We start from the raw sequence: 23,078 nt of genomic DNA on the forward strand, positions 1-23,078 counted from the left end.
TAATAACTGTGTGGTGTCTGAGCACCGGCATAGGGCTCTCTGAGAGGCTGTGGAAATTCCATTTTTGGAGATAATTCAGTTTGGACATGGTCATACGCCTCCTGTTCTGGCTGGCCTTGTTTGAGCAGGGGTTGGACCCAGAAGATCCTGCTAGCCTCAGCCATACTGTGATTCTGCCACTCTGCGATCTGCAGACAGCAATTAGAATGTAGTTACATATACATATACATATACATATACATATACATATACATATACATATACATATACATATACATATACATTTGTCCTTTGTGTGAAGTGTTCAGACAAAATTATATTTGGATGATAATATTTTTTACTGAGAGAGTGAAACTGGGAAATTTTTCACTGAGGAAGTGGTGAGGTGCTAGCACAGACTGCCCAGAGAAGTTGTGGATGCCCTCTCCTTGAAGATATTCATTACCAGGATGAATGAGGCTCTGAGCAACCTGATCTAGAGCCTGATTTGGTCGCTGTCAACCTTGCCCACAGGAGGGAGTTGGAAGCAGGTGATCTTTGAGGTCTCTTCCAACCCAAGACGTTCTATATTTCTATGCATTTGTAAAACTGATATATTCTGTTGAAAAATTATACTTGTTCCTGATCCTTTAGTGTGTCAGGAATAGATCTATTCCATAAAACTATTTCTAGCCTTTACAGATCTTTGCCTCTGGAAGATTATGAAGCAATATTCCTTTCAAAATATTGAAATGGAAGATCTCAAGGAAGAGAGAGTATGGATTTAGGGGATAACATCCATCTCCAGCCACAATGTGAGCAATGAGAGAACACTGGATGCTGCTCTCTTGAGCTGCGAAAGGCTTTGACAAGTACTCAGTTTGTGATATACAGGTAAGTGGACAGTGAGTGGAAAAACAGTGGGATGAAATCTTATGCTGGATCAAGAGATCGTGATCAGCACACAAACTTCAGCTCACATTAAATTATTGGTGTCATCCTTTGGGACCTAATTTTGGTACTAATACTCTTGAGTCTCCTTATGAATGACCTTGGAAATGGAACAGATCATCATATAAACAGATTTTCAGACATAAAATGAATCCAAGAAGAGATTATTGACCCATTGGAGATCAGGGCTGCTATTTTGCATTACAACAGAACAGTGATATCAACAAGGTTCAACCCAAGAAACACGCAAAGTGCTGTGTCTATGTTGGAAAATTCCCACTCAGCAATACAGCCCAGGGATCAACTCAGTACAAAGCAGCTTTGCTGTAAAGACTGTAGGTCCCGATGGACACTGAGGTGAATTTGAGTCAATAGTGTGCTTTGTGACAAAGAAGGACAACTGCTGACATACTGGAGTGAGTGCAGGGAAACACCTCCAAGAGCACAGGATGTTGAAGGAGAGAACAAGATCTCATATTTCTGTTTACAGGAATCTGTATGAAAGGTAGAGAAAAATGATGGAGCCAGATCTTCTCAAAGGACCATAGGAATGGGATAAAAAAAAAAAAGCAAATGATAACTTAGAACATGGGAAATTTCTATTAGAAATTAGGAGAAAGTTTTCACTGACAGATGGTCAAATGCTGTCCATAGAAGCTGTGGAAGTTTGAAAAACATGCAGCCTGCATATTCTAAAACTTCTGAAAAACTTACGAGGCTCCTGCAGATATATGATCAGTTGGGAACCTGCTTTTTGACATGAGGGATAGGTAATGATAAAAAAAATGTTGGAATATAACTTAATGCTCAGCTAAGAATTAATGTAGCTCATGTGCAGAGATGGCAGAAGTAAGCTTAAAAGTGCTACCAGTTAGAAGAAAGAACAACCTTAGTCTGTGGTTACAAGAGCTGGATGTGTTGCTCTTTATCAAAGGATCGGTTTCACAGTTTCAGTTAGCGCTTTCGTAATGTGTGGTGGATGGAAAAGGGTAATCAGCTAGGGCTGACTCGTTGGTGGAGCTTCACAGAAAAATTTATTTTCAATATCAGCGTGAACTTCCATTTTCATCATGGCATTTTCACCATGCCACACTGAGCTGTAGTTATTTTCACAGCTGAGTTACTTTGCTATTACAAACCTATTACTTCTCCATTAAAAATTGTACTGAAAAACTGTAGGGTTGATTATGTGTCCATTCACAAAACACAGAAAGCTAGCTACGACATTAGGTGAAATGCAGAGCTTTCCACAATGCAGCTGAAAGTTCAGAAACTTCAGAGTATTTCAAAAGCAAATGAATATGAGAACAACTCATGGAAAATACTGTTGTACAAAGTGAATAAAACAGAAGTATCTGAACCATCACTATCAAGTTTTATCCTGTCAAAGTAAATAGCTGATGACATTTAACTTTACCAGTTCCTAGTCTGCTAAACTGCTTTCAGACTCATTTAAAATCATTATCAGTATATGCTGTAAAATGTAAAATTATTACAGTATATGTATGTTACGGTATATTTCTTTTAAGTTTTAAAATCAAGCACTGAGCCTTAAGAACAACAAACACTGTGAAATATTGTATGCACATTTAGAAGTAATTACAGTGGGTCAGATTCTCAGCTGACTTTCCTAAAGTTCTGATTTACATTGTCTAACAGTCTGATTGTGTTTATATATAGATTGTCTTAATGTCTGATGAGGAAAACTAATGAGGTGAGACAGCAAAATTCTGCAGAGTTTCTCAGCTTCATCTCAGCAGCAAAATCTGCAAAATGCCAGCTCTGTGGAAACCCTCCCTGTTTAGAGTAACTTACCCCTTTCACTTTCACAGTGACATCTCCTGTCATTACTGGGAAATTCTGTAAAAAGGCTAAAAAGTAATAAAAACAGAAATAGGGAGGCTGTTACCAGATAGGTTTCTGAAGATGAGCAGTGTAATACAAAAAAGGAAATCCCGACGGGATGAATTTGTTTCTGCTGAAGTCAAAATGACTTCCTTTAGAAGCAGATCAAGTCATCACTCAGTACGTATCAGACAAACTATTGGTGTGAAGTAAACAGTGCTGACACTCATGCAGGAACAACACTTAAACATGAAACACAGCTTTCAGAAATCCTCGATGGAACCATAGTTTCAACAGATGAGCATCTGGCCTAGAAAGAGTCAGCTGTTGGCATGAGGCTTGCTTAGGGGTGCATGCTCCTTTCAGAGGAATGGAATTAAGAGATGTTTTGTGTCTCGAAACCTTGCGTCATTCCACCCCCAAAGGGGACACTGGGACAGAAGGAACAGCTCTGAAATCAGGAGAATCTTGTACAGGAGTACATTTTGCCTTTTCCTGCAGATTGTAATTTGTCAGGCTTCGTGTTTTTTTATATCTTTTTGCAGCATATCAGCTTCATTGTTTATCTCTTAGCACACTCTCATCCTCAATTGGCCACTGAGGGGGGATGGAAGTCGTAGCAGAGATAGAAGCTGCTATTTTTAGCCTGATATGCACACTCTTGAAGCTCCATCCTACTTTCATCACACTTCTCAGAACACAGTCCTGCCACAAGCCTTCAGCAAAAGAGCAGAGGAAGAGGTGTTTCCACCCAAAAGCACCGAATCCATCACCTTGCACCCTCCCCTCCCGTAAAGGCTGTGAGAGGGAATCCCCTCTCTCCTGACACAGCCCGTCTCGCCCCAATTGCAGGCGAGGGCCCACCTCCAGGTTTCACCTCGCAGCAGCTGGTAGCTGGGAGCGCTCTCCAAGCCAGGTAATCCCAGCCCACAACCCACAGCCCCTGCCCCGGCCGCTGCCTTCCAATTCAACCGGGAGGTGCCCGCCTCCTGCCAGGCTCCGCTGCCCCACGCAGGAAGGGGCGGTGCTGCGCGGGCTCCTGGCGGGTAGGGTGAGTTTGTCAAATGCTTCCTTTAGAAGAGTTCACGTTCAGAAATTGCTGGTACTTTTCCGAGCGATACAAGTAAAAGTGAAAATCTCACTTCTGCCTTTTCCATTCTCCTCCCTGTGTTCAACAGTTTAAAAAAAAAAAAAAAAAGTGATAATTCCACTCTTGCTTTTTCGGGAGGTTTCTCAGTCTGGGCTGTTTTCGTATTGACTCACTGCGAGATCACTGTGTTTCAGTGCTGAATTCAGAAGGTTTGTGAGTGTAGCCTGTAACTGCCTGCCGTTTGGAAGGTTATCTCTGCATCCACTGTCAACCTGCGTCGTGAGTAAACACTTACCTTGTTTGGAAATTTAGGTGGATTTTCGTTTTAACCGATATCTTTTTTTTTTTTTTTGACAGAATGGTGTTTAGACCTACCAAGGTTCTGATAACTGCTTGCTAAATCCTTTCTCTTCATGAATCCTATGTGAATTGTGGCGCTATATAGTCACGCGTGAAAGAGACTGACATTCCCCAAAAAGCCTTCCTGAAACAGGTGAGCTTAGTGGTCTCCTCACTGGCCCACCAGACATTTGTTCAAACAGTCTGAGGTTCAGAAGGGTCTGTTTTGTTGTTGCTGTTTGTTTTGCTTTTGTTTTAAGAATGCCACAATCCTTCGGGTGACGAATTCCAGTTTCCAAAAGTGTTTATCAAAATGAGTTACATGACCAAAACATCTCAGTGTATCAGCCTGTGTACTTCATAACGTAGAGTTAATGCAGTCTGCACAATTTGAAATGCTCAAGTTTGCTTTAAGATTTTAATGTGTTCAAGATGGCACAATGATTCTAAGAACTGTTTTTATAATTGGAAATCCAGCTGTAGCTTTAAACATGTGGGAAATTTGAAAAACATGCTTGAAGCTGCTGCTCCTTTAGACACCTTACAGACAACTTTGTGTCGTTTTTAACTTTTGTCTTTGAATCTCTCATCCTCTGCTATTTTGCTCTTTGAATATTTTTGTACTCCTGAGAAAGATAATCATTTTCCTTATATTATCTCCCCATTCCTTTCAGAAAATTAAAGACCTTATTCTGTTCCTTGAAGAATATTTATTGTAGTTGAATTTTACCTAAATTATTTCATTTTTTTTTTCCTCCCTGGTGTTTCACTGAAGAGTACTTCCAACCATATGGCTCAAGTAAAAATACTTCTAGCCTGGACAAACTCATCAGGTCCAACAGCAGCATAAGATGAAGTCTAAGGTGGTGTATTTTACTTGTTACTTGTAGTCAGGTATCTCAAACCCAGTTATTACTAAGTAGCTTGGATCAGACTTTGTTCTTTAATCTCTGTTCCAAGACTCAAGGCTATACTGTGCATTTGTCAAAACATCAATTTTGTGGTGATGTGATGTGCCAATGAAGAATGGAATTTAAAATCTGATGATATGTAATTTTATCTTAATATAGTGGATCATGGTTTCACTGTCTGTGACAATTGTATTTGTTGTAGATGTGAAAGGATGAAAACGAAAAGAAAATTCAAGACAGAGAGACCCTTCTTTTTTTTTCCTATAAAATATAATAGTTTGATTCTCCATGTACAGAAAGGAACCAAAACCAGATCTGAGTGCATGGCCCCTTAAAGTTGCTTGTTACAGTATTCAGCACCCAACTCTCTGCTGCTTTCTAAATTGGGATCTGTCTACCAGTCAGTCTGAAAAAAAGGGATGTGAAATAGTTCTTTCATTTTCTTACAGTCATTTATGGGATGAAGGCACACTTGTAATGAGTTGAAGGGAGAGCAGCTACATGAGGGGAGAGCAGCTACATGTCTTGATGTCATTCTGGAGTATTACTTGAAATGCAATAGTCTACTTCATCCTGCTTCTTTATATCACGGGAAGTTTCTGGCTGTAAATTTCAGACGAGTGTCTTACAACAGTAAGTATGTATCTTCTCAAATTGCAGAAGTTTTAGGTTGAAAAGACAAATAAATGGGATGCTCAAAGAGATTACTTTTGATAGCTGTGGGTGAAAAATCTCTCTTGAGTGCGTCATATTTGTACGTGCATGTTCAGGTTGATGACTAGGCTGATGACTAAGGGCATTTGTATTGGTTGAAATCAGCATCTATGCTTTCTGCCTTGTAAGCAGAACTGAAGCATGGTCATAGGACTGGCTCCGCCCTTGTTTGCCCCCAGATGAAAACATTAGCATTCTCAGTTGGTACGTACTTGCTCAACAGATTAAAATGTAAGACAAAATTATAGATTTCACTGTTTTCCAGCAGTCTAAAAAGACACCTGAATGTCTGATCTATCAATGTTTTGCTATTCTCCTGGAAAATAAGGGAATTTATTAGCTGTGTTTCTGTAAGGTCTTGTCTTGCAAATACCATACTCTTTGTAGGAAAAAAAAACCACCACAAAACACTGTACTGGATTGGAATCCAAGTGTAGATGTTCCTCAAAGACTGTCAGTTTAATCAGGAATACAAAGGACATTAAGTGATCTTGAAAATGGAGGAAGGAAACCCGTCATTGTTTTCTGAATTTGAAATAAAACTTGTGTAGAAAAACATTACCTCAGAATACCAGTTATGGTAAAAATGAGTAACTTTCCATTTGAAAGGCCCTCTTCAATAATGGGCATTAGTTGCGCTTCTCACAGTGCTCAGAGAGGTCTGTTTCATTGCACTTGTGATGAACTGTGAGTCTATTTTCCTTAGGCTTTCAGTGTGACCGAGAAGAACTCAGTTTCATTTTTTCTGGAGAAAAAGTGAGAAGTAACTCAAGGAAATGAATCTCATGGTTTTTTTGTTAATTTTTATCACTGAAACAGCCACAGGTAAGTATAAATCCTCATTTCAACAGTAGAACCTTCAAAATATTTGCCAAATATAGGACGTCTTGACAGTTTTTCAGACTGAAGTTTTTGTACTTTGCATTTAAGAACAACATCTTAAACTTTTTTTCAGTTTCAGCCTAGCTCCAGACTTTGGAAATCTCATTTATAGTAACAAAATTATGAAGTAAGTACACTAGAGGTGAAGATGGCTAGAGACCCCTGGTTCTATTGAATGGGAGCATGGTTGTATGGAGAGCTGCAGCAAAGAGGAAAATGATCCTGACTCTGTGGCATTCAGAAGTGTAGTATCAATAACAGCTAGAGAAAGACAATCTCTAGGACAAATAGGGGTTGAAAGCTTATTTATTCTTGACTATTTGTGCTAGACCAGGGTTCTTTTTCTGTATTTCATATGACTTTCACATGCAAAAGTACGTTTGGAAAATTTGATTAGAAAAGCAGACTTTGAGACCAGATTTTTCACACAGAACCTTGTTTGGAGATAAATTTTCTAAAGATACGAAGTTTTAAAGAAATTTTAGCATGTAATTATTGGACATTAATTAAGAATGAAATGTACACATTAATTCACAGACTGCTTTTATGGCAGTTGATCAGTTCTGAGGATTAGCTATCTTTGTCAAGTCCAATCATATGAATAAATTTTCTGTTTGTGGCAGCTGAGGCCAAATTCTGCCATCTGTGCCCATTTTGGACCCACATGAAAGAATTTTAGGGAAATGTCCTTTTTTTTTTTTTTATCCTTGTATGTCTTCTAGTTTTGGTTCAGTAAGATAGACAGAAATAGATTTTGTTGGAGCAAATAAATTCTGTCATTCTACTCTGCTAAAAAAAAAAATAAATAATAAGTCATTTTATAAAAGACCTGCTGTGCAGCAGATCACTTTAAAGTCAAGCTGATATTATTTTCTGAAAGAGTATTACGCCTTTTTCCCTCTTTCTCTGAAGAGAAGCTGTGTCCTCTTCGTGCCTCCATTGATGTACTAGAAGGGGAGTATTTTTACCTTTGTTTTCCTGAATCAAAACTACAACATTCTTGGAAAGAAGAATACACAATAAACTGGTACAAAGAAAGTGCTGGAATGCAGAAGCGAATAAAGGAAACACACAGAATTGTATCCCAAATGAATTTTCTGGAGTTTTGGCCAGCTGAACTTGATGACTCTGGGAATTACTTTGTCACTCAAAGGTGGGTACACAGCGAGTGGATGAGCATCCTGCCTTTGCCATTATCTATGAATGTAGTAATTTCTTTGTCTTGCTTTGTATTGTTTGTGGTATCCATACAAAGGAAGTGTGGAGAACTGCATTAATTGTGGTGTCACAGTTTCTCAGTCACCACCCAGAGGGACCTACAATACATGCAAATAGCTGTAGGCAGATATTCAAAGATTGGATAAAACAGGTAGCATTTTTGCTGCTATATGGCTAATTCCCTAAGCATAAGGAGGTACAGACACTCCTGTCAACTGCCAAGTAAAAGGAAACATTTTTAGGAAGTAATTCTTCACTATGAGGGTAGTGAGGCAATGGAACAGATTGCTCAGAGAAGTGGTGGTTGTCCTATCTTTGAAAGTGGTTTAAGCCAGGTCAGATGGGGCTTTCAGCAACCCGATCTAGTGGATGGCAACCCTGCCCACAGCAGGGTGATTGGAAATAGATCATCTTTATGGTCCCTTCCAACCCAGACTATTCTTTGATTCTATAATTTGCTTGTTCTCTACACCAAACCTGTTCTTACTGTGTTAAGTGGAGCTCGTGCTGCGATGCCTGCTGATTAAATGTGGAATGAAGTAACAGCAGCATAGTTGAACTCTGGTTTCTGTGCAAAGCTTTGCATACCTGGAGCTGTTCATGGAGCAAAGAAAATAATTGGATTTAATTTCTTACCACCATAGAACATCATAAGTCAAAAGGGGAAGTGAGGTCGGGCCTCAAGTGATTGTGGTATTCCTTATCAGACCATGAAGAATGACCAAAGGATTAGATTTGTTGCAGGAGCTCTTAAGACAAACCTGCACCACAACTGCACTTCAGGATTTACAACTGAAGTCATAATTCATTTTATATTAGTTTGCATGTAATGATTTGTGCTGTTGCTGAAGTAATCTTTTTAAGATTCTTTCTTGGCTCATAAAGGATGCTGTTTCATTATAGTTCTGCAAATACTGTGAAATGCTATCCAGCATTTCTCCAGCAACATTGCAGACAGACATTTGATAGCATAATATTATATAGATTTTAATTGTTAACTTGTTACTTAGTTAAAGTTCAAGTTAACACAGAAGATGAAAACTTCATGTTATACTTTTCCATGTATGGCTGTTTTTTTTTAATTGAGTCACCGTATCTGAAATGCTGAATATTGTAAATGAGAAATCTGTAAGTAGAACAAAGATACACATGAATATTTCTTTTGTTTTTAAGAGATTTCCTTTTAATGGCAAACTGTTCTTTCTCCAACTAGTACATAAAGTTTGAGAAATATTTTTCTAGTGTGTGTTGAACCCAGTCTGAAGAGAATTGGCTTTAGGGATGATGACAGTGGTAACCTGGCTACTTTGTTCTTCAAAGTAGTACAGATTTAGCATATTACTGAGTACAGGTATATGTCTACATTAGCAGAGGTAAAAAGCAAACTGATCAGTTGTGGTATACGGAGATTAGATACTACTTGGCTTGTTGGTAGACCTATACTTTTCATATCAAATCTGGACTTGCCACAAAATTTTATTATTTTATTAATGGCCTTGAGCAGTCATCCATACAGTAACTTCACTAAATATGGTTCTAAAATGTTATTAAATCTAACATCTTGCTCTACAGCCAGCACCTAAATAATGCTGTAAAATCATGCTCTGGCTTGTTTTGGCATGGAATTAGCAGCATACCTGAACCACAATACTACCAAAGGAGATTTTAAGCTCACTGGAGAGGAAATGTGTGGTAACACAGCTGTAAAAACTTTGAGGAGTTGCAGTAATGATAGTAAACCTACAGGTACATTGCATCAATTGTATAAAATGAATACATGTCTGAGATGGAGGTGATGGAAAAAGATCCCGAATAAAATTATTAGAATATTGTTTGTTAAAATGATTATTTGTTCAAAAACACAGAAGTGATCCTTTGTGAAATTTGTGATTACACAGCAGTGATCCTTTGTGATTAACTGATGTATCTAAGAAGGAAACTCAGAAGAAAGTTTTTGATTTTATCGAAGTATTCATTTGCAGTTGAGTTTTGATTTTGCTATGAAACCTTTTTTCATTTTCTAAAACGTTGTATTATGATACTACCTTTGAAAAATGTGTTATAGAAGAAAGCATTTTTATTTATGAAAAAAAAGTTTCTGAATTAAAAGGAAATATTTTGGCCACCCTGAAACAATTTTTAAGTTATTTATTTATTTATTTAGAATTTCTTCATACAGATATTCAGGTTTGTTTGTTTGTTCGTTTGTATTTAAGATTAGAATGAAGGCTATTGGAACAATAAGTTTTGTGTTTGTTTTTTTTTTTTTTTAATAGGATTTTCACTGTATCTTGGGATTAGTTTTTCTGATAGTTCTCAGTATAGGAAAGCATACTCAGAGCAGTTGAAGACTATTTGCAGAATCAGTTTTCTGCGGTGAAGGAGGACTTTCAGGAGTTAATTGACATTGAAGAACTGTGGATTATTGTGGGCTACTGAATTGGTTTAAGATTTAATAAGATTGTCAGAATGAAGTTTGTTTCAGAACATTTATATTACGCTAAAATTTTGGTTTAAAAGTAAACGAACTAAGCATATTTTCACTTATCTGTTTGATAATTAATTAATAATTAGTAATAAATAATTCAGATATGAGGATTTTAAGGTATATGGGAAAAGATTTTTTAGCTGCATAGGTAAACAGTTTTAACTGACCAAAGTGTCAATCAAATTCACTGCAGGATTTCAGGAACTATGTGACAACACAGTATTCATATTTTGCAAGCTAATTAATTATTTCCTGCTCTGTTGCAACTGACAATGTGCAAGGAGAGAGAGGCGAAACTATTGTAACAGTGTACGTATGTTGTGTTATCCACTTATTTTTGACTTAAAGAATAATCAGAAGTTTTCTAATTCAGCAGTTCTGCTGAGACATAGTGTATATAGCCAAAGATGTATATGTTGATGTGTTTGCACATTTATTAGTGCAGTAGACTGAGGACATAATTTAGGAATTAATGGACATCGCCTGAAAGTCTGTGTGTGTCCATCTTCAGCAACATCTCTTGAACATAAAGGACTTCATAGGCACTGGATGTGGGAGTGATAAGCAGAAATCTGTGTTGAACATTTTTGGCAAGATCTCCAGTTTGTGTGGTTTTTATACCTATTTCCTGTGGTTGGCAAAGAAAAAAATAACAACAACAAAGAAACCAACGAGAAAGCAGGTCATCTTGTGGCTCTGTACTAGTGACCTTGAAATAAAGGTTCCTGAAAAAAATTAGTGTGTGGAGATTCATGACAGACACCTGATGTGTAATAAGTTCCTAACACTGCTTATTTTTAAGATTCTCAGAGCTGTTGAAAGCAGTGGGAATGCACACATGTAGAGATAATATTGTATTGAAGGCTGAGTGTCAGTTTTGTTTTGTAGATTGAAATACTGACTTAACACTGGATTGTTGCACTGAAATAGCTTAGAACTGTGTATGTATGCAGTCTTTATGGTAAAATTGGATTATATGCCCTAAGGGCTTTCAGTTCCCTGTATGATTTCCTGAGTCAAGCTAGTTTTTGTTCCTTTTCTGTGGGTGTGATGGGTAAGGTGGAAAGTTTGTTAAGCCAGAATTTGTTGTGTATGCCCCAAAACTATCACAAGTGATAGAAATATAACAGCTCAGCAAGGAATATTACAGCTATAATCTTTAGAGAAAAACGCAAGTAGAATATAGTAGATATCTGGATGGTTACGATCAGCTTCTAGAGATTTAACAGAGGCATTTTTACTGCATATTTACATTTCCTTTTATAGATATGAGATGCAATGAAACTGCTTTAGAAGAAGAGTTGCTGGCTCTTCTATCCACCTGTGGTGGCCAGCAAACTGTAGAGCTCTGTTCAGTGGAGACTATGTTGAAAATGAGATTAAACCTTTCCAAAATGCTTTCTTCTGCAGACGTGCTTAAATTCGTGATTCAGTAATTCATGAGACTTGCAGAGTTTAGAAACATTTTCAAAATTTTGGTGATTATCCGCACAGTATTAAACAATGAAAAAAATGGGACTTTGTGAACAAAACCAGAGTTGCCTATTTTATTTTAAATATTTTTATAATAAATAGATTTCTCAGTTACTACTTTAGACCTTATCAAAGCATGGGAAATTAAACCTGCAAGAGCAATAGCTGATTCAAGCTACTTAAACTCTTTTATTTCCATATTTAACTATGTACAATGCCACAGATATTTGATTTCTTGTTTTGGTAGATGTAGTACAAACTATATCTACCAGAACAAGAACAGTGTTGTCACATTTCATAGATATAATTTTATTGTCAAATGCATTATGATAGGTAATTTAGTTTAGATAACCTTTTTAGTGTGGGAAATAACACATTTGAAATAGAAAAGTAATAAAGGGAATGTAAATAATCAGTTCACAGTACATGTATTTTTTACCTATTAGAGCTTAAAGGACTTACTTTTATTTTGTTACGTAGCTTGCTAAGCTGAATTCCTTTAAAAAGCTCTTAAAACTGGTTTTGCAAATCTTTTTTTCACAGCAGTGGAAAACGAAATTTCACAATTCAAAAGTGGACCTTGAATGTACTTGAAAGAAATCAAAGCAGCTGTTTCAATCAAAATCATTTAACAACTGAAATTCAAAATGCTGGAACTGGTCATTCATTGAAATGCAATGATCTGTCTGTCAATGAAAATGACAGCATAACATGGTATAAGGTAATAAAAAAATCAAAGCATTGGTTATAGATAGAACATCTATAGGTAGAACATCTAATTGCAGGAAAAGTGAATTATAGAGATTTTTAGAACCATCAAAAACCCAATAATGCTTTAATTTTCCAAATTATTGTGGAAATAAGCCTTTAGAGAGAGATACACAGAATAAAGTTTCTCTCTGCTCACAAATTTGTTAGAAATAATACCTGTAATCAGAAATTACTGGTAGTTTAGAATGGAAGAAGACCTGATGTGCATGTCTGTTAGCTTGTTTATCTGTTTTGCCAGTATAGGTGTCATCCTGACACTAAATGAATTGCCAAGTATTTGTTTAACAGCTGACATGTGCCTGTAAAGTTATCGAGAAGCTTTAAAATTTTACTGTTTCTGAACATGTTTTACAGAATGTGTATCAGACTTAGTTCTGGTCACTTAGGCAAATCTGATCTTTGGAGAAGTTTTGCTGGTGCATAGACAACAGATGAAGCACCTGTAACTGTGGAGTGTTGGTATAATCAGCCATTAGATTTTTAGCAAGCCCCCTGCTCGCCACTTTGACCATTCATAATGTCAGGTAATTCAGGCAGTGCTCTCAACTTTTAGTGAGTTGGATGTTCAGGTGTTGCCTTTAAATGACAGTAATTGGAAATTGGGGCCCCACCTCCTTTGGGTCAGGTAAATGCTATTGAGATAGTACAAGAGTGATTCTTCATTCTGAAGATCGTTTTTGTCTTTTTTAAGGTGTTGAATATTTGTTTCATACAGTATAATATTTTCTTGCTTTATTGATGCAGGACTGTAAGAACTATGAAAATGAAACTGGACGGGAACTGGATTTTAAAACTTTATCAGTTCAGCACTCTGGTATATATACCTGCAAAATTTCCATCAGTCATGACGGAAAGATATACCACAGCACCAATACAATTAGGCTGGTAGTAGAAGAAGGTAAGAAAACTTGAAACTGAAGCATGTTTTCTGTTTACTTCACTGTGAGAAATGTTTCCTACTAAATCTGTTTATGATTGGATGTCATTCATCATCTCTTAATTACAATTCTTACTTGATAAGTATTTTGATGTAATTAGATCTGGCAATCTGACGTATCTTGCAATAATTCAAAAATAAAAAGCAGAAATTCACATATTACCAAGTTTGGAAAATTAAGTAAGTTTTCTCTGCAGTTTTAGGTGGCTTTTTTTTTTTTTTTTTTTTTTTTTTTTAATTGCTGTAAGTCATACAAACTTATAAATTCTGGGGAAAGAGCCCTTCCAACCATTGTAAACTATCTTCTCTGTACGTATTGAGATGCAGAAAATTCATCAGGAAATACTGCTTTTTAACTGCTTGATAATGATGGGTTGAGATATTTCTCTTTGAATTAGGAATCTATGTGATCAGTTCCAGAAATGTGTCATTTTTACTGTTGTAGAATGTAAGAAAGCTTCAATAGCAAGACTTCTTTATGTATATATTTTTTAGATGCGCCAGAGACTGTAACTTTGGAGATAGTTGGACGCAATGAAGAAATTCAAACAGAAATAGGTATGAAATTAACATGAGTATTTTTATACATGTTTGTATACATATTTTAATCCTGAGCTCTTTATGGCTGATGGTCTGGTTAAGTTTAACTGAAATAGTTGTCTATACCCTGCTGGATCTAATACGTCTTCACAAATGGTTATGTTTTCACTAGTGGATTCCATGACCTATCTACAAGTACTCTAAATTCACCCTTGCAGAGGCAGAAGAGGAGGTTGTTGCTATGACCATCAAGAAAAAGTGGCGGTAATGATAAACCAGCCCTCCATGGCTTTATTTTTAGACAGCAAACAACACAGAACAATGTGTGAAATGCGTCTGGTTGTTTTTTTCATTAGCAACAATAATAAGTAATCCCTTTCATATCTGTTACAGTCAAAGACGTTGCTCTGCAGTGCAGTGTGAAATTTGAGGGATGACAGTCCTGTCAATAAAAGCAGATCTCTTACTGCTGCGAAGAATCCTTGACCATGTTCCTAGCTGGCGGTTAGATAACATGGTCTGTAGGATTCACACAGTATTGGAAACCATCTGAGATTTTCCTGTTGAGACTGTATATAATTCTCAAGAACATAAATTTGTCTGTCTGTTTCCTGTCCTGTGTCTGAGGGCTTCTCCCATTCCATTACCCAGTCTTCCTTTGCACCATTTTGCAAATTCTTAGTTAACACCTCTGTTGCTCGTATGTGAATCTCATTTGCTCAGCCACGGCACCAGATGTTGGTTTACCTTCAGCATTATGGCATGGTGGAGAATGAAGGGAAATTTGGATGAATTTGGTCCATGGACTTTCAAAACTTGTGTTGCTTAAACAGTGTTCTATAAAATTTTCATGAAAACAGCAGTTGCGCACAGTAAGGCTCAAGTTGCATAGTTGATAATAAGTGTTTAGGTCTATGTTTCAAACTGTGCAACTGTGATTTGGATTCAGATGGTCTAAATTTAAAGCTGGCATACTTTCAGCTAGACTTGCTTTAGAGATTCTTGAACTGTTCAACTGGAAGAGAAGGCAGCTTCTTCTGTGAGAGGTCATCACAAGCCATAGTAGGTTTTGTTATTTCTTTGTGTTGTTATATACAGTTTAGTTATCCCCATCAGTTGGTTTAATTCCCCTTACCTGGCCCTGGGGCACTGGTGAGTTGTTCTTTTCACTTCCTGCAGCATGCAGTTTAGTTCACTAAAGTCTTTGATCTATTTGAACTTTTCTGCCTGTTACGGAGTTAATCTGACATAATCTGACTCTGCAATGGAGTGCAACAGTGCAGATGGAACATGTATAAAACTTTGTGGTAGGGCTATTAAGTCCAGAAAGGAGGATAGCAACTTGGATATCTGACCTGTAAAGCTCATATTTTGCTGCACTGTAAATGTGAATGCTGCTTTTGATTAAATCTTCTTATGTTATGTTTCGTTTAGGTAAAGAAGAGACACTCAACTGCACAGGTTTCTTGGGTTATCATATACAAGAAGATGCCAACCTCTACTGGTGGTTTAATGATACATTTCCAAAAAAATGTTCAGATATTCCTGAGGCTGACCCACCAATATGTGAAGAAGATTTAAAAAAATCACAGTAGGTTTCCAGAAAATACTGATCTTCTGTCATATGCTGTGGACTGAAAATTAATTAAAATGCCTGAGGTTCTTCTACAACCTTTTCCTCAAAGTCTGCTTCTCAACTTATTGTCGATTTCTATGCATATAGTATTGCTAATATAATTCCTTATTGCAGTTTGGGAAACAAGTTTTATATCACAAGGCTTCTACGGATTAAAAAAGTAAGAGAGGAGGACTTGCATCACAATTTCACCTGCACACTGCAAGCTGATGAAATAATGCAAATAAAAGTAGTGAAACTGAAAAAAGGTACAGTATAATCTATGAATCATGTTTCTCATTTTTAATTATTATTTGTGCCAGCCCCCTTGGCAATGGTGGCACAGCACTGATTTCAGAATATCAGTCCAGACACACATGCATGCTTGCAAAGGCCTTGACCCCTCTGATGCTGGGCTTAACATACCTCCAGGTGACTCCTTCTGCACTGAGATGGGGCAGTGGGGATTGTAGCAGCTGTTTGAGGCTCCCTGGGCAAAACCACTGCTGCCATGGGTACATCCTGGGGAAGCAGAGCTGAGCTCTGGCTGACAAATCCCTTTGTAGTAGTTTGTTATAAAGGGCAGTCTTTGATGTTCCCACTAATGCCTTGGGCATTCTGGTCAAGGATCTCTCTCTTGTCAGGGATTCTATCTCTCTAGCACTGGAAAACTGACCTCTACCTTACGGTAATACTATATATTTATTGTTTAGACTGCTTGGAGATTCCTGAAAAATGGGCACTCCCTTTTTTTTTTTTTTTCCATCTCAGACCTTTCCAATCTTTATTTGGAGGAAATATTTAATGTTAAGTGTGCAAATAGACTAGTTGATGTTAAAATATGCAGCAGATAATAGATCAAATGAAGTACAGACTACAGTGAGCATGACATGACAGTGCTTTCACAAAGGACTTCACAAACATTTAATCCATATTTAGAATTTAAATACATATTTGGAATTTAAAATAAAAGGATAACAGAATAAATAAACACAAAAAAAAAAAGCTTGAAAGAGAGTAGACACAGAAATTAAAAAAAAAAAAAAAGATTAAAAAGGACATTAAGTGCTGTTATTGATGAGCTGAGAAAGGAGTAGCAAATAAGAGGAAACAATAAAGATCCTGAAGAGAATTCATCAAAAAAGCAGTTGACCTTCTATAGCTCTCCAGTTTGGGATGTTGTACATTTTTGAGGAGTTTTATCTCAGTATTGATCCCATATGAAACTCATTTATGTGTATCTAGGGTGTGTGTGCACACAAGATTAATTTTGTTGTTTTTAGAGTAAACTATGTTCTTCAGTTCTTCGTCTCAGGATCAATGGCATACATGTGTGCCTGAAATATTAGCAGGAAAGGATTCACATCAACATTTCAGTTTGGGTGATTTTAAGATGTCATGAGTATTTGCTATCATAATTTTATCATATAATACTCTTTGTTAAGGCTATAATTTCTTGGGTTTCTCTTTTACAGGAAACATCCGAGATCTGCCTATGCACGTATTTACAACTGGAATGATCCTTGCTGTACTGTTTCCATGTGTTGCTATGGCTGTGGTAGTTGTCTGTGTGATGTTCAGAGTAGACTTAGTTCTATTCTACAGGAACATAAGCCAAAGAGATGACACTGCTGGAGGTATGACTTGGCTAATGCTGACATTGAAGTAGAGCATTGATTTAAAAAAAAATAGCTTCCAGTATGTTCTATAAAATGGCCACCTTTGAGGAAGTGGGAAAATAAATGCAGGAGTTCTGTGAGTAGAAAGAGCAAAGAGTACATAAAAGATAATAATAGGTGCTAAAATGATATTATCCTCTTGGAATAGTAAAGCAGATAAGCACAGAGAAGCTACCTCTGGAGCAGGCAGTAGGAGGGACGTAATTGGATGCTGTTCAAGTATGCTTTATTTTGTAGTGATCTGCATCACCTATGTTGGCATAGATGGAGAAATGTACAAGTATCTATCCACAGTGAGCATTCTGCACTTGTCAAAGTGATAGATCAGTAGAAATTTGTTTTCACTTCAGTGGTGCTCTTCTGGTTGTTATTAAAATGCTTCTTTGTCTGTAGCAGTCTAGACTCTAAATTGGCTTGAATAAACTGCAGTGGTTGGAGTTTTCTCAGTTTTCATGGGTGAATGTCATTGTTTCCTGTGAGAGTTATTTATCTATCTGTTTAATGCTAAGGAAGAAGTATAGTTGATGCAAAGCTATATGTTTTGTATCAATCCAGACAGCTGTTTGTGGCAAGGTTCAATTAGGGATTGATCAATGTGGTAAATCTAGTTTTGGAATTGGTCTTAATTTGATTTTATGCTTATAGATTGCTTCCTGGTACATAACCAAATGTGGTATATTCTTGTAACTCTTAACTCGTTAAAATAATAAACTGGCTTATTTTATTGTTCTTCAGACCTACATGTTAGTACTAGACAAAGAGTAAAATAAGTGTGACTTATTTAATATTCTTATCAAGTTATAAGCATATTTTTTTTCTATTATTCTTTAGTAAAATCCTTCTTTTTTTTCTGATCATTGTAAGTATCACATTAACTGGTTAAATTAATCTGATTTAAAAATATAATGGAAAATGGATATGTTATTTTCAAATATTTGCAAAATGCAAACAAAACCAAATACAAATTTTTGAGTTATCTATTGTTTAAAAGAAAAAAAAAGAGCAGAAGCTTCTAGATGCTTTGCAACTGAAACCTAATTTTGTAAACCAGAATGGTGGATCAGATAGTTTATTTCTAATCTTTGCCAACAAGATAAAAATGGGTGATTTGTTTCCAGATGGAAAAGAATATGATGCTTTTGTATCTTACCTGAAAGACTGTGTTTCTACTAGTAAAGAAGAGAGAGAATTTGCTTTGAGGATATTACCAACGATATTAGAAGAAAACTTTGGGTACAAGTTATGTATATTTGAGAGAGATGTATCTCCTGGAGGAGGTAAGCATATTGAATATTCTTGACATTAAATGAACACACCCTTTTCATGCAAAGCTAAAGAAAGAATTCTATCCAAAGTTCTTTACATTGAAGTCGTACCTTTTCATTTTCTATAGGCTATGTTTGCTCACAGAGGCAGCATGAAGACACTTTATTGATTTTATGTAATTTTATAAATTCATATACACTTGCATATATACCTTTAATTAGGCAGTCAAGATAAATAGGTGGAAAAGATGCCATGGAGAGAGGGTGAGAACACAGAATATAAGGTGCTTCATGATGGTAGAGCCCTTTCTCTGCTTTTGCTGAGGGCAGGTGTCTGTGAATTAACTTACATTTATTGCACAGAGAAATTGATGGTTCTGGTATTAAAAGTATTCTCAGGTAACTCATATGTTTCTATCCTTGTTTTGGCAGGTTTTTTTTTTTTTATCCAATAGATGACAAATGGGTAGGAAAATATACATGAAAGCATGACATTTTGTTTCTTTAAATGACCTATGAGCAGATAGCCTTTTACAGATGTTTGCAAAAAAATTAATTCATAAATTTGAAGGCCTGTTTGGGAGGTAGGATTCATGTTAAAATCTCAAAACAGTAAGTTCAGTCACTCTCCTTTTCAAGACAGGATCTTCTGTCCACATATCCTTTCCTGACATATTATTCAAACCTGTGAGTAACACCACAAATTTCCCAATAAGTTCTGAGTATTATAAAAAAGGCTTTCCTATGTGCTCAACTTGATTCTTCCCTTCAAGTGTTGTAGTTTATTTCATTTTCTCTGGTGTGATCTATTCTGAATATAGAAAACAGATTGTTTCCTTCTATTTACAGGAGCCTTCTATTTGCAGTAGCCTTGCCAGTCTCCTTCTCCTTTCAGTTTTCTCTTCTTTGGTTACTTCTGCAGTTTGCTTTCTCTTTCCCTACGAGGCATGTTTTCCAGATTTGTAGGCTCTGTAGACCTTGTTGCCTCATGGTTGTGGAGATAATGCTGAAACTCATTCTACCATCTCATGCTAGCCTTCTTAGCCTTGGATTACCGGCAGTAGATTTGGGATTTCAGTGGAAGAAAAGGAGTGAGCTGGTGTTTATTGAGTAATCAGGGAGAGGTGGCTGTTGGTGACTTTGTGTGGAATCTAATGGCATCAGTAGATGAAGAATAAATTTTACTGTCACCTTCTGTATGTATGATTACAGATAGATAGCTGGAAATTTTAAGTAGATTTTTATCTGCTGCAGAGATTAAGCTTCGACCATGGGAGAGCTTATTTTCACAAATTTATTATCTGTAATGAATATTAATCTATTCTTAAGAACAAGATGGTTCTTCACAAGGAGAACATTTTGGTACATGTGCAATTGTTAAAGGAGAAGTCAGTTCAGTGCCTGCCCTTTCAATTTAGTTTAATAACACATTTATTTTTTAATTTGCAGCTGTTGTTGATGATATCCATTCATTCATTGACAAAAGCCGAAGATTAATCATTATACTGAGCCAGAACTACATTTCTGACAGAGCCATATATGAACTTGAGAGTGGACTGCATAAAGCTCTAGTAGAAAGGAAAACGAAGATTATATTAATTGAGTATATGCCTATACGTGACTACAATTTCTTGCCAGAATCGCTGTCTCTTTTGCCATCAAAGAGGGTAGTGAAGTGGAAAAAAGATAAATCTCTCCCTGTGAATTCCAGATTTTGGAAGAACCTTCGGTACCTAATGCCAGCAAAACCTACCAAGTCAAACACCAAAGGACACTGTCTGAATCTAGATCTAGGTTCAGAAGGGACTCGACCGTGGACTGGAGGCTGTGACTTTAATACAGTCATATAGGAATTCTGGAGATGGAATTTGCTGCAGAAAGCTACCAGCTTCAATAAATTCAAATAGAAAACACAAACTGCAATTACTTTTGAGAGACAGTGTTCATAACAGTCTGAGATTTGAGAAGAATGTAGAATCACCACACTGGCTAGAATCATGTTAACTCCAATACTAAATTATATCCCGAAGGATGTTTCCTCAGTAGTCTGCATAAGGAGCTGAACTCTTATTCCACAACAACTTCATTGTGTAATCTTTTGATATCACATTTTCCTACTTGTAGAATGACGTTCATTAAACTTGCATATTTCTGATACTTAGGTGCTTTTGGTTTTGTGTTTTGGTATTTTCTAAGGATTCTGCTTGGAAGTAAAAACAAATGGTTCCTACTCTGGAAAGCTTGGCAGACAGGCCTTGGGCAGCACTGAGCAGAGAAGTGAACATGGAGAAAGGCAGAGACAGAAGGAGTCAGATTTAATCAGGCTGGCTGTATTCACTGCCGAGTAGTGTGCCATGGTAAAAGGAGACAAGGGAAAATAGGACTATGCATACATAAGGAGAACAGCAGTTCTTATCGCTCTTAGGTCCCAAATTGCTGACTTGAACCAAGGCTTAGAAATGCCTACTTTCTGTTTGCCACTCTCTGGAGAAATGAGGCTACTAGTAAGGCTTTTATAGACTGTAGTTCTTTTGGTTTTTCTGATGATGTTTGTGTCAATTTTTATGTGAATTGACATGATTGTTGTTTTGAGATCATTTCAGTGATTCCTTTAGCATTTTTGTACCATTTTTTGCACTTAATAAAAATTTATTTCTCCCTCTGTACAAGTGGCTTCTGTTTTTGCTGCAGTTACTCAGCAGTAAGTGGCAAAAATCAAACTCTGAGTAATGAAAAAATATGCAAGAATAAGCAGAAGTGTTGTTAGACCTACTTTACACAAGCAGTGTCTCTTTTGTACTGTAAAATAGGTAAATAAACCAAGCTGAATCGGAACAAGCTTCTGGAATAAATAATTTTCCAGAGGAGAATGCAGATGGGATCAGTAAGGAGACAGCTGTTGTAAGATAGCAGTCTTTAAGATTCTTGTCTCATCGGTACTGACTGTGAAATCATAGTCTCTGCATTTTTTTACCATTCCATCCTGTACCTGACTACTGTCATTCACAATGTAGGGAAGAAAAAAAAAAAAGGGTGCCAAAGAAGTCTTCTTGTCTAATGAACATAAGTGTTGGGAAAAGTTGGTACTGTCCTATATAGTATCAGTATTACAGTGTGCAAGGGCCTGGAAATATAGAAGGTTAATGAGTGTTGTCAATGAATTCTACCCTGTATGGCTATCATCAATGTCTGCACCAAATCTGCAGAAATCTGAGTCTGCAGAGAAAAGAGATCCTTCTAAATGGACACCACATTTCATTTCATATCCATAAATAATATTTTCCTGTGAGCATTTCTGTTCTTCCATTGCCTTCTGCATTCTTTAAAGACACAGAAGAAAAGGTAGAACTTGCAAAGCAGGGATGAATGAGGAGATATTTGAGCCTGTATTGAAGCTTCAGGACAAATACTGTCTCTTCCACTAGTCTCAGGTCGAAGGACTGGAGGACAGAAGGAAGATTTGCAGGTTATGTTGCAGATAAACTGAAGATATGTGCAGAAGGAAGCCACCAGTAGCATGTTTACAAAACAAGAAATTAAATTGAAATTTTGAAGTCAGCCCCAAAGTGAGATCTCCAACCCTTGGGCACAAGCCTATCGTGTGCAGAGCAAGGTTATTTTATGCTGGTCTTGTCAACTCTAGAAGCAATTTGCATCTGATCTGTGCATTATGGTCTAGTATTCTAAGTATCACCTCCAGAAAACAGTAGATTCATGCCTCATGTCAGCAAAGACCATAAAAACTGGAAGAAAGTAAAGACTGACAGGAATGAAGATAAATCATAGAATCATTAAGGTTGGAGAAGACCTCTAAGCACAGCTAGTCCAAACATCGACCCATCACCACCATGCCCACTAATCCATGTCCCTCAATTTATGTTTGAGAAGGTTACTCTAGAACCAGTACGCGTTTAAATTACTGACTGTGTTCTACCTTGCATGGAAGGGGGAAACTTTACCTCTTTAAATCTTTTTGTGTGTTTGTATGTTTAATAAAATGTTTCAAGTGTTGCCCTCCTAGTGAGATGCTTGTGGTATATCTGAAGAGCATTCAGTGTTTTGAAAGAGAAAATGTGATTGGGATTTTTCTGAAATGGTTTTCTGATTTAGTAGCTATATTTAGATAAAATGTCTGTGTGAAACAGTATTTACCAAGCTTTTTGCAACAGCCAAAGCTACACTGGGTACAATACTGAAAGACACTCCACAATAATCTGTTCCAGTTTTGACTAACTCGTGAAAATTTTCTGTGGTTCAATACACCAAATTTCCTGAACTTCAGAGAAAACAGGTGCAGATAGAACTCAGCAGTCTCATTTTTGAGTTTTGCTCATTGCAATCAGCTCATCAGGGGGATTTGTCTCTTATATTGCATTGTTTC

General features: G+C 36.8%; 1 protein-coding gene across 6 annotated transcripts; it reads left to right on the forward strand.

The window, feature by feature from the left end:
- The first annotated feature begins 3,427 nt into the window (after window positions 1–3,427).
- Window positions 3,428–22,709, forward strand: IL18R1 (interleukin 18 receptor 1). Of its 6 annotated transcripts, none has more exons than XM_090127857.1 (14): window positions 3,428–3,691; window positions 4,223–4,358; window positions 4,980–5,067; window positions 5,565–5,748; window positions 6,536–6,654; window positions 7,624–7,864; window positions 12,434–12,611; window positions 13,406–13,559; window positions 14,094–14,156; window positions 15,573–15,729; window positions 15,889–16,022; window positions 17,229–17,390; window positions 18,551–18,709; window positions 20,147–22,709. In XM_090127857.1, exons 5-14 carry the CDS (start codon window positions 6,606–6,608, stop codon window positions 20,545–20,547), a joined length of 1,698 nt encoding a protein of 565 aa, XP_089983983.1. In that variant the 5' UTR covers window positions 3,428–3,691; window positions 4,223–4,358; window positions 4,980–5,067; window positions 5,565–5,748; window positions 6,536–6,605; the 3' UTR covers window positions 20,548–22,709. The 6 variants fall into 6 exon arrangements, with proteins under 6 accessions (XP_089983983.1, XP_089983979.1, XP_031461042.2 ...); XM_090127853.1 differs by lacking the exon at window positions 3,428–3,691 and adding an exon at window positions 3,731–3,826; XM_031605182.2 differs by lacking the exon at window positions 3,428–3,691 and adding an exon at window positions 3,833–4,144.
- Window positions 22,710–23,078: the final 369 nt, after the last annotated feature.

The sequence above is a fragment of the Phasianus colchicus genome, chromosome 1 (assembly GCF_987193195.1).
Source record: "Phasianus colchicus chromosome 1, bPhaCol1.hap1.1, whole genome shotgun sequence".
NCBI lineage: Eukaryota > Metazoa > Chordata > Aves > Galliformes > Phasianidae > Phasianus > Phasianus colchicus.

Excerpts from the sequence above, each read along its gene's own strand:
- IL18R1 (XM_090127857.1), top strand. The coding sequence starts at position 6,606 with ATGAATCTCATGGTTTTTTTGTTAATTTTTATCACTGAAACAGCCACA. Across the intron at positions 12,612-13,405 it reads ACAGCATAACATGGTATAAG|GACTGTAAGAACTATGAAAA; the intron begins GTAATAAAAAAA and ends TTATTGATGCAG. Across the intron at positions 13,560-14,093 it reads TAGGCTGGTAGTAGAAGAAG|ATGCGCCAGAGACTGTAACT; the intron begins GTAAGAAAACTT and ends TATATTTTTTAG.